Source organism: Cercospora kikuchii, assembly GCF_019650295.1.
Source record: "Cercospora kikuchii DNA, contig_00001, whole genome shotgun sequence".
Classification (NCBI taxonomy): Eukaryota; Fungi; Ascomycota; class Dothideomycetes; order Mycosphaerellales; family Mycosphaerellaceae; genus Cercospora; species Cercospora kikuchii.
Window position 1 is genome coordinate 784,876 of NW_025408582.1, and position 15,455 is coordinate 800,330.

A 15,455-nucleotide genomic window follows, 5' to 3' on the forward strand; every position below is an offset into this window, starting at 1 on the left:
ATCAGAACAGCTTGCTGCTAGAAAGCCTAGTCTGTAGAATGTCGAGAGGCAGCAATGAACAAAAACCATACATAAAATGCTCAATGGGTATCTTAAAATCAGGCAAAGTCGCCGAACCATCCCACACGCATGCAAATTGCTCGCTCCGACCCATGAAACCCATGCGTAGAACCGTGCTGAGTACCACGCTCAGCACCGCTAGTGCCAGCGTTGTAGAAGCGAAAGAGACCTCGTTGTGTCGATTGCCATCCTCCAGCAGCAGCCAATGCCTCCTCAAAATCTTCCTGTCACTCTTCGTTGAGAGCAATCGCCTGACTGGCAGCAGGCCCCGATCGCTATCCAAAGAGTGTCAGGCTTGCTGATGGGCTGGAGTGTGAGTGCCACCAGATTCCGGGGTGCCTTGGTGTGCTAGAAAAGCGCATTGCGTAAGAACGTGATAATGAAATTCCTCCAATTGACGAATACCTCGCATCTCCATTCTGAGCGTTGCCTGCTCAGATGGTTGTGCAGACGGACGCTCTTGACGCAGTCAATGGCAATGTGTCAGGGCCATGGCCAGGCCAAACCAACGTCTTATCACAAACCACGATGCAGCGAATCACGTACGATTTCTGAACGCCTCCGCCGCTTCCTGATCCAGGTTCAGGGTTTCGTCTTGCGCTTTAAGCAGAGGCTCGCTCGGTAGCTTGGCAATAAGCTCGTCCCAGTGAGCAGTCGTCTTGTCCGTCAAGCCGTTGGCGACCACATACTCGAAGACGCGTGTCATCACTCCGCGGTCTTGACCCGTTGGCCAGTTGGCACGTGGGATGTGGGATGTGCGCGTAAAAAGTGGTTAATGGAATGTCAACCCAGGCATCTTTTGGCTGCTTGGCATTTAGCGGGTCGTTGTGGTGCTTGTGGAAGTCTCTGAAACGCCACTGGTTTGCAGTAAGGTCGTTCTCGGGTCCAAGTGCCACTGCGCTGTCCACGTCCCAGCTGCTGTGGTTCATTGCAAGACGACCTCCCTGGGTAAATTCTTGCTTCACGCGGTTCTTATGCGTCTTCAGTAGTGTCTGGTTTGCACTCTGATTGATAGCTTCAAGGTGCATGATAGCTGGCATGGCACTCTTGATCCCGTTGCGCTGGAAACGCATCACAGGAAGCGGTAGTGTGAGCCACTTTGTTGCAAAACATGCAATCTCCTTCGCGGTAATGGTGTACCCCATTGGCGGCCTCGCGTTGAATGGCACGTCGGTCGTCTTCACGCGTCTGTTCCGACGAGGTGCAGCCTGGGTGGTTGTTCCGGTCGCATCCTGAGCGCCTGTGCTGTTGGGATTGGAGGCAGCTTGGCTGGAAGCTTGAGTGACGAGGCTCGCCTGACTGGGCGCTTGAGTGGTGACGCTCGTCTGCGATTGATGGCCTGATTGAGACGAGCCTGCATGGGACGAGCCTGCGTAAAGCGTGGTCTTTGGCTGGGGCAAGTTGCTCGCCGCGGCGGCTGGGCTGACGACAGGCACCTGCTGCTCAGCCGTATTCAGAACGGGATCGATCTGCTGTCCTGGAAACGCAGAATGATCTCTTGGTCCAACTGGCCCTAGCTCGTAGTGTGTAGCCGAATGCGATGACTGACCTGTTTGCTGCGGCATGGAGCTCTGGTTGACGGTATTGTGTGGTTGAGGTAATTGAGCATCGGTGAGAGTAGGATCGATCTGACTCTCGGTGTAGACAGAGTTGTCCCAAGCTCCATTCGTACCCAACTCAAACGGTGCAGACGAATCGAAAGGCGAGCCCTTTTGCTCAACAGTGGAGCCGAACAAGGAATCGCTGAGCGATTGAGCCAGAGGACATGCTGTAGTGTCGTCGTAGCTCACTGACGCTGGGACCGTTTCTTGCTGAAAGCCGGTAGCAGCCGTGAAGCCAAGTTCTTCAGGCGTGATGTTGACGTCGTCGTCGTACTCCCAATCTTGATGCGTGTCACCGTGTGCAGGATCAGGCGACAAGAAGGCGTGCCCCGAGTACATCTCGACTCCACTGAAGTCGAGGAAATTCCCCTGTTGAATTGGGTCTTCATCGTCGTTGTCAGTAAAAGCTCAAGGTAAAATCAGTCTGACGGGGTTTCACGTACCTTCCAAGCGCGGGCGCTTGGGAGAAACTGCGCCTGTAGCCGAGTACAGGTTGTTGCTGTCATCATCCTCGTACATGGCGACACGCTTCTTCGGACTCGTCTTGGAGGCGGTGGGAGCATTGGACTGCGCGGATGGCGAATGGAGGTGATGCGGCGGAGATGCGCCATGAGTGAATACGGCTTCAGCTTGTGGTGCACGCGGCGGCGACGAGATGGATTGCACATCCTGCGGCAATGGGAACGCATTGGACGACATTGGACTAACGCGCGCAGCTGCTGACGGTACTTTGGTTATGGAGACAGCTCCAAGGCCATAGTACAGGGCCGGAGCGACGAGATAGTCGGCAAATGCGCTCTCGATGATTTGAGCATCTGGCGAGACAGGCGCACATGGCGGCGAGCTGGGGCAGGAGTGTAAGTGTCTGAATATTTTGCGGTCATCAATGGTAAGTACTGACCTCTTGGGCGACATGTTTGGCGCCATGTCGCGCTGTGGAGCCTTCATGTACGATCTTGCCGACGAAGGGCGCTGGAGCTGTCTGACAGTGCGCGACTTCTTAATCGAGGTCAGTTATGGCAGCTACACTTGCCGAGCTTGATCGCTGTGACCAAAGCGGTGGTTGAAGTCGGTGTGTTTACGAGAAAGGTCGCGGTGGAAAGGAGCTAGCGGAAATCTTGGGGGCTGGGTGACCAAGCCGAACTTTCGCCGTGTCTTTCTCGAGCAACACTTCCATCATCACGGTGTCTCGCGCCGTCTCGCGCCGTCTAGGCCGCTCGCTGTCTTCTGAGCGTCTTTGCAATGCCCTGTTCATTCTGCTCTATCCGAGCATGGAAGTTTCGAAGCAAGGCCAAAGCCTCTCACGCGGACAATGACCCAATGGCCGCGCCATGGCCAGATATTGCCGGAGGCTGTTTACCATGGGGGAGCTCATTGCTAAAGGGCCTCGAGCACTGCCACCGTCTCTGCGTTCAAGTTCTGGGTGTTGCCTGAGTCGCAGGCTCGCTTCGCAGCCTGTATATGAGGAGATTCCAGTCAGCAGTCTTTATACTCGTCCATTGGTTCGTGTCCACGAGCTCAAACACTCGGGTCATCTCATCACACCGCGGTCTTCCTTGCAAAGGACTGTTATATAGATTCGATCGCAGGCATATACACTTGGGTGCAGTCATTTAGCGAGCGAAACGGAGACCTGGGTACCGCAATATGTACGGAAGGAAGACTTGATGGGTTTGCCGTGCTGCTATAACAAATATGCAATTCAGCTCAACGGTTTGAGCAAAAGCATGGATGGCAAGGAGATTGACTACTAGCTAGAGTGACAAAGAACAAAAGCCGCATTTGGCAATGACGTTACAATGCAGAGAATGGCCACGATTGTAAGGCGAAGCTTGTCAACAAGCGGCACTGGTATTGGAGCATTGAAATTGAGATATTGGCTGGCTTCGACAAAATTCTCACAGCTCTTTCTAGAAGAGAGGCAATGTGAGTAGACGATGACCAGCGTCATCTGGTCTTTTATTTAGTAGCGTAGACTGCATCGTCTGTAGCAGCATCTATGTATCCGATTGATGCATCATCTATGCTCGAAACGCTCATGGGTATCATCAAAGCACGCAAAATCAAGAAACTCCGCTGCAAGCTCGCGCACCGGCCCTTCTTCGCACAAATTAAATACCTTCGCCCCTGTTATGCCATTCCCAGTAAATGCTTGGCCAAGACAACGCAGCGATGAGACAAAACGATTCCTTGACCAGCGTTGTCTCACTGCTTCTTGTGAAACGCCTGAACTGCCTCCTCGTCGAGGTTCTTGCCAGCAATCTTCGACTGACGTGGCGGTTCGTCCTCAAGCATGGCAGCAACCAAGTTCCAGTGCGCCGTCGTCAAGTCGGTAAGCTTGTCCTCTTGCACCTGTTCGAGCATGCGCGTGAGGAAACCACGATCTTGACCCGTAGGCCACTTGCCCTCAGGGATGTTCTCGAGGAATGTGGTCAGCGGGACATCCTCCCACTCTTCAGTCGGCGCCTTCATGGTTTCCTTATTGCGATGCTTGTAGAAGTCGCGGAACTTCCACTGATCTGCAATCAGATCGTCATCAGCGCCGAGGGCTACAGCCTGATCGATATACCAGTGGGTGCTGCCCGTGTAGAGCTTCCCACCTTGATTGTACTCCTTTTTCAGTCGATTCTTGACTGTCTTGAGCAGCGCAGGCTCGCCGGCGCGGCCAATAGCGTCAACTTGAGCAGCTGCTACCATAGCGATCTTCACTCCATTACGCTGAAGTCTCGTCGCGACGCCCGGGTGGATGATCCACTTGGGAGCGAAAACACAGATCTCCTTCAGCGTAATATCCACTCCCATTGGCGGTCTCGCATTGGCAGGCACCTCAGAAGTCTTGATGCGTCGCTTTGATTTGAGCGCAGGCTTGGTAGATGGGCCTGCTGCAGGCTGCCTGGACTTGGCTTTTGGTTTGGGAGAGTCTCCAGAGGCTTGTTGAGTGATCACGCTAGCCTGTTGAGAATCGTTCGTAGGAACCAGACGTGGATCCAGCACACCTACTGGAGTAGGAAGCAATGCTTGCTGAGATATCATCACCGGGGGTGGCCCAAGCGGCGGACCCGCATCGCTGGCATTGTTCTGAACATCATCTAGCGGCAATCCCTGCGACGTGGATAGATGTGGTGCCCGCAACTCTTCTTCCCCCTCAGAGGTGACGTTTTCTGCCACGACTTGTGAGGAAGGTCCAGCCGCTGCTTGCGGACTGTGGCTCAAGAGCGTCGACTGAACCTGTTCTTCAGCCTGCTGGTCGATAGAACTCTCGTTGGCGCTGTGAACTCGCATGTCGGCATTGCTAAGAGGCTCGTCGTGGTGAGAAACAGCATGGGCTGGGTGAAGAGGCTGGGTCGTTTCGACTGTGCCATTGTAGCCTCCAGCATATTCTGATTCACCGTGGTGCTGACCAACAGCTACAAGAAGCGTGTTAGCACGTGCCTGATTGAGGAGTCAGCTTGATGTTTAGTTACCTTGCAGACATGGTTTCTTGTGAGAGGGACCAGAGGTGGCTGGCGACGTTTCGGTTTGTTCCTCTTCCTCGTCGAGGGATTCGGCGCTCTGCTTCTTGGGTCGCGCTGGTGAGGCAATAGCGGAGTCGGCGGGCATAGGAGATGCTGGAAGTGGAAAGGCAAAGCGAGAGGCGTCCTCTTCGAGGAGGACAGGATCGATCGGGAAAGGAGCGGGTTCGGGTGAGAATTCTGAAGGTCGAGGACTTGCAGCAAGCGGAACTTCGCTGAGCGGCGGGAGTGCTTCGGTCATAGCTTGTTGACCATCCCAGGTCCCAGGAGGCGGGTTCTGGGGGTCTTTGTATTGCTCTGATCCATCCATATCCGCCATTGGGGCTGCGTCGTGGTAGACCGACCACTCGTCGTCACAATCGAGATCAGCAACAAAGTAGGCCGATGGGGGAGCAAGGTCGGGAGCGCGGTGAGCTTCAGACGCGCTCGATGCGGTACTGCATGATGTCAACAAATGTATGTAATTCCTTGTTGTATCAATCTCGTCTGACCTGTTTGGCGACAATTTCGGCGCCATGTTGCGGGATACTGTGTTCTGGCGCTGATTTTGGGTGTCGTTGAGGGACGCGGCGGGCATGTGTCGGCCTCTCACTCGTAGTACACTGTCGACAGCGGCCACCTGTGCGGATCAACGTAGGTGCAATGGTTGCTGACAGCTGCGTGCGTGTCTGGCTGGGAAGTCGGAGGGCAGGCATGGAGCTTAGCAGTTCGGCGGGCGGCCCGTGCACTGTTGCGGCCGCCCTACCTTCTCCATCGCCAGCACTACCGGTATAGCGCCGTGCTCGATTGCCAGATCTACCCGTGTGCTGCAGTTGTGTCCTCAGCATGGTATGTACCCTGCTCATTTCGCGCAAAGGCGGCTCATGAAAATGCCGGAGCAGATTTCAATGCTCCTGAAAGCCATACTTCTGCGATGAAGCCTGCAGTAACCTTTGGAAAAAGCGTCAAGCAAGAGATCGAATATGTTACTGGCATGTATACCTTCGGTTTCGCTCCTTGATGTCGACATTTCTCATGATCCGGCCGGGGCGGGTCAGGTAAACGTTCGCATCATTGGCCATTCTATGGCGAGGACATGAGCGGACATACAGCTGGAAAAGCGGCATGAATCTTGCGGCCAGCTTGGACGCATGACATCTGGAATCTCGGAGATATGGCCATCGCATCGTGGCCAGGAGGGCGACGTTGGGACCCCATGGCGAGGAAATTGTCTATAGATCAAACAATGGGCATATATCTGTGGAAGAATGAGAGTGTCGTGAACATGGCATGGAGCATTGCGACACTTTAGTATGCGCCAAAGACCATCTACATAAGTTTGCTTTCATGATTTTACATGCTCACAATCCGGAAAATCAAGCAATTAACAAAGACGAGGACTCATTTTGCCGCAATCGAGCTCGTCAAAGGATACAGGCCGGATTGGGCATGATCGATGCCACAGACAATTAATAGTACGAACCGATCATAACTGAATGTTGTTCCAGCAAGTTCATCATATTAGCGAGGAACAGTAATGGTATGGTAAAGCTTGCGTTCAAACGCCATCTGCTAATGAAAACACGCGCCTTGGGGTATCTTCGCTCTAATGCACAAGCAACCAAAAACGCCGTTCTCAAAACAACATCAAATCCTCCGATGACTCTCAGAAGTCGCAGCGCAGTCGCCCAAATAACGTCTGCTACACGATTCCGCCTTGTCGAATCAAGCGCCCATCAGCACACCTTGCGAGAAGGGCTTTCTGCTCGGTCTTTGCTGGTATTCTGAAATCTCCCCAATGAAGACACGCAAACCCTCAGCCCTGGTTTGACGAAGTCCTGATCGAGGTTCTTGCCCAAGTCTGCAGCCACTGGATTGACACCATTATCAGAGTGCTTGATCAATTCGAGCATCCAGCCACGGTCTACTACCCCAAGAGTCTGTTGAACGGTCGCTGGGTTGTCGTACACAGCCTCGAGGCAAAATGTCATGTTGCAACGGCCACGGCGGGCTGGGAAGTTGGCTAATGGCACATCGGTGAAGAACTGCGAGAGGGAAACGTCCTCTTGGATCTCCCGCGTATGTTGCCTGCTCAGAACTTGATTCTCGCTCGCAAACGCCCTGCAAACTCTTTCTCAATGCTCGCAACCAGCTGCATCGACCTAGTGAGAGGCATTGAAGCGACCGACGAAGTCCTCGTCAAGGTTCGTAGCATTCAATGTCACTGGGTTGACTGAGAGACCAGATTGGACGACACACTGGATCAGCCAATCCCAGTGTGCTGTGGTCGCGCTCTTCTTGATGTTGTCTGGAGCATTGCGCACGAACTCAATGCAGGCAGTCATCATTCCCCGGCCACGGCCAGTAGGAAATTCAGAGGTAGGCACGTTGGCGAAGAGTTGGACGATAGGCACATCAACCCATTCGTTTCTCTGCGGGCGAGGGGATCCGCCACTGAGGCTAACCCCGTTCGCAGTGGCATGCTCGTCTCGCGTTTGCCAGTGGTTGGCAGTGAGGTCGTCTTCTTTGCCAGCGCTGATTGCGATCTGCTTGCTCCAGCTCGCGCAGTTGAAAACAAGTCTACCTCCCTGCGCGAAGTTTTGCTTCACGCGGTTGGTTGCCATCTGCCACTCGCTATCATCGTCAAGCAGTCCTGTAGCCTTGAGCTGCGTGTACACGATCATCTTGTTGGTGATTCCGTTGCGTTGAAGTCTAGATGCGAGCATCGGGATGGCAAGCCAACGTGGACAGAAGGTGGCGATCTCTTCAACCGTGATGGTAATGTTCAGTGGTGGACGAACATACTCGGGCAGGTCCACAACCGCTCTGCTCCTCCTGTACCCTGGCGACATGGCGCTCGCTGAAGCAGAGGCGTATGGACTCTGTGGACTCGCAGTGTTGGTCGGCGGAGCAGACCGCGGAGTCGATGGAGGAGGGATGGTTGCGTTGGCGCGATCGGATGCTGCGATGTACGCGTCCATCTCATCAGCGAAGGCGTTCCACTCCTCCACAGTCAGAGGACGCGTGGTATCCATCGTTGAAGTAATTGAGGATAGTTCGATATTTCTGCTGGGTCATTAGCTCATGTGCGATTGAAAATAACATGTTTCTCACTTAGTGTCCGTCTGCGACGATGTCAGGAGATAATGATCGCGGTTAAGGAGTGCCGGAATGGAAAGGGGCTTCGTCGTCGAAGCAGCTGGTGAGACACGAAGGGTGCGGCAATGTAGGATGTTGTGGTTGTCAGGTGGCTCGGCTGACTCAAGGGTTGCTGGAAGATGTGTCGAGAGGCGACATGACAGTGAAGTTATTCAGGACGCGAAGGCAGTCAGCTTGCCGGGGACCGGGTGGCAGAGCAACACCGGTGGGGTCCTGTGCCTTCACTATTCACATCCGCCATTTTTGTTGACTCGAGAGCTCGAGCTAAGAATTAGATGTTTTGAAAAGAGTGGAAAAGGTACGGAGCCTATAGATCTGGTGGTGGAGCTATATTCGAACTCGTTGAAAGTATCAGGAGAAGGTCTTGGGTCAACTTCTTCACCATGCGTGATTAAGTAGAGCCTCAAATGATTGCTTTGACCAACGATCATCTAGAATATGCTGTCAAACTCAAGGAGTTGCCAGCGACATTGACAATCTGATCTCGAGGATGACCAATGGCAAATAAGAACATGCGAATACACCAGGAGAAGAGGTCACGCACAGGGATTGGTCGATACGTTGCTCTCTAGATTCTGGAAACACACGCAAGTTGGGGTGTCACGAATGTAGCGCTCAATCCAGATACTTAACGCCTCATTCAGCGTCCCATAGTTGATCTTGACTGTTTTGCAACTTCCTTCAGCACGTTTACTTGATAGTCATCAGTATTCTCAAAGCAAGCTCTACGTCCATCTTCAACACCTAATGCGTAGCCTTGAACCAGTCAACGAACTCCTGGTCGAGGTTCTTCGGCGGATCTTGCGGCAGGACAGGAATGATAGACCGATCGTTCTCCTGAAGATGCTTGATCAACCAGTCCCAATGAGTAATGTTCAGGTTCAAGACTGCGTAACTTGGATCGTCGTGAACAGCTTCCAAGCATCGAGTGACCATCCCCCGGCCTTGACCAGTTGGAAAGTGTGCGCGTGGAACGTTCACAAAGAACTCTGTCAGTGGCATGTCTTTCCACTTTTGAGTCGGCTCCGACAAGACCTCCACATTCCACCAAGCACCATTTGGGGGCGCCTTGCCGTCCAAGCGAACACCGTTAGCGAGAACGTGCTCCTCGCGAGTGTGCCAATTGTTCGCAGTCATGTCGTCGTCCGGGCCATCATCCACGGCAGTTTGCACGTCCCAGTGATTTCCACAATCATAGTAGTGTCGTCCGCCGTGCGAAAATTGCTTCTTCAGGTTGTCAGTTAGACGCTTGTTGACTGCCGCATTATTGAGCTGCCCGGACGCGGTGAGATGCACAGTAACGATCATTCTAGTCGTGATGCCGTTGCGTTGCATTCTCACAGCAAGCTCAGGTGAGGTCAACCAGTTTGGCCAGAACGTCAAGATCTCTTCCGGCGTCAATACTGTGTTGAGTGGTGGACGAATGTAATTGAGCTGCTTGTCCACTGGCTTGTCGATTGGAGGAAGAGGCTGAGCGATTGGAATGACATTGCTCAGGTCGATGAAGAGGCCGGTCGTCGTGGAAAATGGCACATGAGGCGCGGTGAAGGGTCGGGAAGGTGGCGGAGGGCGATTTGTTATAGCCAGACTGTGCGGCGACGAGGTAGCGTAAAGATTGCCAACATAGCCTTGTAAGAAGCCATTCGGGTATGGCAACACATAAGGTGTTCCAAGGAGATCGTCGTTGGCGAAACCAGGTGCTGGTCGCTGCCACATGCCTTAGTATAATTCGTTGGGATGGGGATATTGCTCACTGCCTGCCACTGAGAAGGGCAGTAATCTTGCAGTGGAGGAGGTAGGCGAACGTGCGTGAACGTTGCTCTCACGTAAGCCAGTGGCCTGCGTATAGGCTTGCGATGGATGATGAGTATGATCTGGAACTTGATATCAATAATGCTCCTTCAATTGGCATGATCTCAATCGCAGCCTACCTGTTTGATCGAGAGGGCGACGCCTGCTGGCATTGCTGTAGGGTGGGGTAGCATCGATCGCGACTCCGTACTGCTCAGCGTCACTGCGTCGGCGCCTTTGAAGAGCCTTGTCGCTTGCTTTAGGCGAAGTAGAAAGATCTGATACTGGACTCGGATCGGTGGGTGTTCTTGCTGGCTGCGGGAGCACAGCAAGCTGCTCGAGGACGGGGCGACTGTTGGTGTATGTCGCCGCCTCTGGTGCAGCGGCGCCAAAGGAGATGCCGTGGCTCATGGGCTCAATTTCCGAAAGCATCGGGTCAACCAAATGGCTCTCGTCGTTGGAAAGAGAATTGAGATTATTGGCGGCCATTCTGACACAGGAAACCACACTGGGCGGTGAGTGTTGAACGGTTCGTTGCCGGCATCGATGCACGTAGCTTAATCGCACCAAGAAGCGGCTCTGCTCTCAAGACAGGCGGCGCCAATATGGTGATCGTGGTTTAAGACGAAAAGGGTCGGCGACGGGATCTATCGCGCCCCGAACACTTCTTACTGTATGGCAAGGTACTGGGAGCGCGGCGTGCTATCGTTTCGATCTGAGACGCTCGGTCAAACTGTTCAGAAGTCGGACAAGGTGTTAAAGCTCGATCGCTTAAGCCCTAGTTGGCGATGCACTTGTGAGTGAAGCTCAAAGCTGGCACGTGCAGCATCCCCAACCGCGTTTGTTGATACTGCCGCCGCGCTCTTCAACTCAACGAGCTAAAGCCGATCAAGCTTTCGCTTGCTGCGAGCAGTCGACGCGTCTGCGCATATATGCTGTCCGTATGACCAACAGTGCATTTCCCCAGATGGCGTATTGTCTATGACAAATCAGGCCCGTTTGAAGTACTCCCGCCGCAACCGTGCGCGTTCTACAAGCGACCTGCGTGAGATATTGTGGGGTAAGCTACTGCTTAATTGCTCCGCATGGGGCTCATTAGAAAGCTCAACTTCTTCTGCGCGTCCAGTTGCTGCGATCGATTGCAGGGGCAGGGATGTGTAGTGACAACCTTCTGCTGTCCAGATCCACTTTCAAACGAGCTGTATAGCCCCAAGTCGTCATAGCCTCTGAATCCTAGCGCCACAACTGCAACTCAGCGCCGCCAAGCGAGCAACAGAAAAGCTAAAGCACGCGCGTTCGAGCCAAGCGTGCGACTGCCGTGAGGGCAAGCCGTTTGTCGAGACCTCAGTCCTCACAAGAGGCGGTTGAACGCATAGAGAGCAAATTAAAGCCCTCGTTCATCCAGCTTGTCCAGGCTTCGCCATCATGGACAGCTTCTACCGTGTGGTAGCACAAAAGTCGCAGTCTCCCGCTGCGCCGAGATAGATCGCTGGCAACGTACCAGTGCAGCACTATCGACCGTCTGGAGCAGACCACCGTGCAGTCATGGAGTTGCTGTGAGACTGCAAGCGAAAGGAGAAGGCAATATGGCTCCCTTGTGCTCTCCCTGAACCCCAATCCTGGACTGCTCCGCCGATATGAGGCCGCAACTTCTGAGCTCTGTCAACAGCAACAGGTACCGATGGCAGATTCTGTGACCAATGATCGCCGAGTTTAATTTCCATAACAGGATTGGCATCATTCATGCCCGCCGAGTATAGTTGTGCAGACGTGTGTATGGATCTGCTCTCCAGTGCTGTTAGCCTTACCACTTGCAGTCAGCGTTTACCTTCTCATACTTGAAGGGTTTCATGAGCATACCCAGATTTTTCTCGACCCGGCTAGGCTGGCTTCACCAGTCGTACATCAATATTCAAGAGGGATGGTAAGTTGACAAGCCTCGTGCGGTAGCATCTAGCTAACTAGCGCCGGCGTTCGGATGGATTGACCTAGTCAGAAGCAGATAGATTCGCGACCTCCGCGTCACCGCATGCCCACCATGTCCAGGTCCGCCCCAGCCTCGTCCTTCGCTGGTGACCCGATGATGTGCTCAGCTGCTGATCTCCCTTTGTGAAGCCATCATACTAGCCACGCTGAAGCCTCCCATAGCATGCATCCTGCAGGAGTCGTAAAACCGCAGCATCCACTGGGACACCCCTGCTGGTCAGCCATTATTGCAGCCGGAAAAGCTTAGACTGATCCCAAGTGTTCTCTTCCAGCCAACTATGAACCTCATCTCGAGAGAGATTGTAGTCCAACTTGATGTATGGAATCAAGCGCGTCGCCTCGAGAAATGCGTCACGGTTAGCCATGATCTGATGCAATGCCTCGATCGATTTTTGGTCCACACGATCATATTTGTCCACGAAACTCTGAGTGCGATCCTCGGTGACGCTTGCGATGGTTGGGATGTTCAGGCGCTGACCACTATCATTCTCAGTTCTGGTGGAAAAGTCCTCTCCGGGCTCAGCCTGGACTGTATCGCTTTCAGTGAGCACGCCGTCCCAGTCGACATTCTTCCAGCTCGCAATACTTCGGGTCGATTAAGAGCTCGCGGTCGGTTCCTCTGAGGGAGCAGCCTGTTGAACTTCACCCGGCGGCGAAAGTCCTGCAAAGCATCAGCAACCGTTCTGCCCATTACGGTGAAAGAGCTTGGCAAAGAACACGCTTGTTGAACGATAGCGCAGCACGTACCAATCATTGGTGGGCCTTGATCTGTTACCAGAGGAGGTCTCGCAACGAGGAAAGCAGATGATGAGGTTTGGTCCTCAGGAGATCTGATTCTATCTGCAGAGGGTTGAGATGAATGTTGTCTTCCCCTCCACCAAGCATCCTGGTCGGGCATGATCTACTTCGTTGTAACAGCCGAAGTCTGCCTTGTGCAGCTGCATGGTCACCTGTTGTAGTCGCTTTCCTCCGCTTCGTGGTTGGATCGTCTGGAGGCTGTTGGTGAGCGGTACCAGTGGCATCAGTGCGGGCAACAGTGATACGAAGGAGAATCCTCTTCGTGAAGTCGTTGAAATGATGACAGCTCAGTCTTATCCTCTTCAAGACAGGAGACTTCGCAAGATATATGACAGTCTGGTTGGTTTGACAAGCCATGAGCAAAAGCATTGGGGAGAATCTTAAGACAACCAGCACGCCATCTTACTCAACTACTGAGCTCGAATCAGATGATCTTCCTTGATCGATGAGGCAGAGTGTCTGCGCGCGGACCAATCGTCCTCTTGCCCCAAGATTGCTTGTCAAACATCCAACACTCTTCTCGCCTACAATCTCGTCAGCTGTGACTTTTGCTCCGTGGCATCATGAGCAAATGGAAAGTACCTAATGCCAAACTGCTTCCTGATTGCGTAGACCTCGGAGTCAGTCGTTAGCTTAACAGCAAACGCTTGAAGAATTGAAGCACGATGATACCTTGGTTCTGTCAACTGTTCCTGGACCCCAAGTTTTCCAACGCCAGATCGCCTTTCGTGCAGCATTCAATGCGGTGGCATTTTCTGGCTTCACGGTCTCGCGTACACCCTCAAGCTGAAACATTTAAATATTAGTCCTGTTCTCCAAGTATAACGGGCCAACCTGGTGCAAAGTATGTTGGCCATCAGAGAGTTGTTATCTTACCGGCTGATTCTCGTAGTTCCATGGTGGGAATTCGTGCGTTCGATCCAGCGTCGTTGTGAATACTGCTCGCATGGCATGGCGTGCACACTCGTCTACCCAGATCCAGGACATATCCTTCGTACTCCTTCGCCATCGCGCTGTCCACGTGGTGCGCCCAATCCGGCTCGCCTCCTCGACGAGAACTTCACTCGGCTAGCGCACGCTAAACGTGATTAACGCGTCGCGAAGCCGCCAAGTCTGCACAACAAACGCATTGTGCAAAGCCCGCCCTCTCTTCCCATACATCTTTCTCCAACATCGAGCAACGCAATCGCCTTCCCCACTACCATCGCAAAGCATCTCCACCATCGCCCGCGTTGCAAGCCCCATGCCCTACACAAGCCGCCGATCGAAGAAACGCCAATCCCCAACCATGTCGCCACAACGTCGTGCAGGAGCTAGGAAGAATACAATGGATATGACCGCTTGCGGTCGGGTAGTCTGGACGGGTATCAGCGGGGTATACTTGGTGATAACATGCTGCTTTCGCGGCGACAAGAAGGAGAAGGGGGACAAAGGAGATTTCGATATGGTGTCGGTGGTGGAGGTGGAGGAGACTGTCGGTATGGAGTCGGAGGAGGATACCACCACAATACATCCTACGCCATGGTCGCCGTCACCACCCATATCGTCGAGCCCACGCCCATGGACACGTTCGTTCGCGCCTCGTCCAACATCCTGGCTCGCCGGACCAAAGACATCCAGCATGGCACGCCCTGCTTTCGAGTCCAGTAACTCCCTCGTCCATTCTTCCATACCGCATACACCAGCCATGCCAGCAACCACGGCAACGACAACTGCGTCTCAAGGCGACAGCGACGGAGTTACCGAGCCAGCGAATCCAGAAGAACCGCGCACAATTCGCCCACGCCCCGGCTTCCTCAATCTCCGCCGCGCTGCCGAAGATTTCGCCAACATCGCCATCCCACACCGACGCCTTCTGCACGAGAACAGCGAGTCTGAAGAAGAAGCGAGCCGCATGTGGATCCTCGAACACCCAAACAGATACCACCACACACCAGCGGTGGTTATCACGGTGCCCCACGACGAGCCGCCAGAAGAACTGCGTTCACTCCAAGCACACATGAGTCGACGCGAGCAACTCCGTGACGAGAATGGCGAATTTCGTACTGGTTTGCCAGTTCAGCGGAGACTGAGATCACGCTACCGATGGAGCGAGGATGGACGTGTGATCGCGGTCCTTCCAGACTTCTACAAGGATGAGAGTCGTGGAGCCATCAAGCGGACACTAAAGCCGGAGACACCCAAGGTGAAGCCGACGGGGGCGGGCGACAATGAAGACGCTTTCAGCTTCTTGTGGTTGGGCGACGCCCTGCTGGATGAGGAAGGCGAGGTGGAAAGCATGCCGAGCGATCAAGAGAGTCTGGACATGCACGCTGACTTGGCCGTTGCGCCTGCCGACATCCTGGGGAGGCCAGCCCAGCTGGATGTGGAGATATTCGGCATTTGCGGAGAAGATGGACAGGAAGGAGAAATGGAATCGATCGCCACTCGGATGGGTCTTTGAGTGCAGCAGAGACTGCTACGGAGAACAAAGGAGAGTTATACCGTTTGAGTGATAAAGAAAATTCGGGCCAGACCACAGTGAAAAGAAAAGCAGGAGTATTGGGCCGGACCACAGTACCAGGAAGCT

The 15,455-nt window shown here is 53.7% G+C and overlaps 5 protein-coding genes across 5 annotated transcripts; 1 reads left to right on the forward strand and 4 right to left on the reverse strand.

Annotated features, from left to right (window-relative positions):
- Positions 1-662: 662 nt before the first annotated feature.
- CKM354_000023700 (uncharacterized protein) lies at positions 663-2,588 on the reverse strand (the record flags this gene model as incomplete). The annotated part of the gene is made up of 3 exons (XM_044795322.1): positions 663-2,044; positions 2,105-2,505; positions 2,563-2,588. The coding sequence occupies 3 exons, from the start codon at positions 2,586-2,588 to the stop codon at positions 663-665; spliced, it is 1,809 nt and encodes a 602-aa protein (XP_044651257.1).
- Positions 2,589-3,866: 1,278 nt separating this feature from the next.
- On the reverse strand, positions 3,867-5,492 carry CKM354_000023800 (uncharacterized protein; the record flags this gene model as incomplete). Its single annotated transcript, XM_044795323.1, has 2 exons — positions 3,867-5,068; positions 5,126-5,492. The coding sequence occupies 2 exons, from the start codon at positions 5,490-5,492 to the stop codon at positions 3,867-3,869; spliced, it is 1,569 nt and encodes a 522-aa protein (XP_044651258.1).
- Positions 5,493-7,314: 1,822 nt separating this feature from the next.
- CKM354_000023900 (uncharacterized protein) lies at positions 7,315-8,187 on the reverse strand (the record flags this gene model as incomplete). Its single annotated transcript, XM_044795324.1, has 1 exon — positions 7,315-8,187. The coding sequence occupies one exon, from the start codon at positions 8,185-8,187 to the stop codon at positions 7,315-7,317; it is 873 nt and encodes a 290-aa protein (XP_044651259.1).
- Positions 8,188-9,055: 868 nt separating this feature from the next.
- CKM354_000024000 (uncharacterized protein) lies at positions 9,056-10,591 on the reverse strand (the record flags this gene model as incomplete). Its single annotated transcript, XM_044795325.1, has 3 exons — positions 9,056-10,011; positions 10,066-10,185; positions 10,243-10,591. The coding sequence occupies 3 exons, from the start codon at positions 10,589-10,591 to the stop codon at positions 9,056-9,058; spliced, it is 1,425 nt and encodes a 474-aa protein (XP_044651260.1).
- Positions 10,592-14,174: 3,583 nt separating this feature from the next.
- Positions 14,175-15,329, forward strand: CKM354_000024100 (uncharacterized protein; the record flags this gene model as incomplete). Its single annotated transcript, XM_044795326.1, has 1 exon — positions 14,175-15,329. One exon carries the CDS (start codon positions 14,175-14,177, stop codon positions 15,327-15,329), a length of 1,155 nt encoding a protein of 384 aa, XP_044651261.1.
- Between the last annotated feature and the right edge of the window lie 126 nt (positions 15,330-15,455).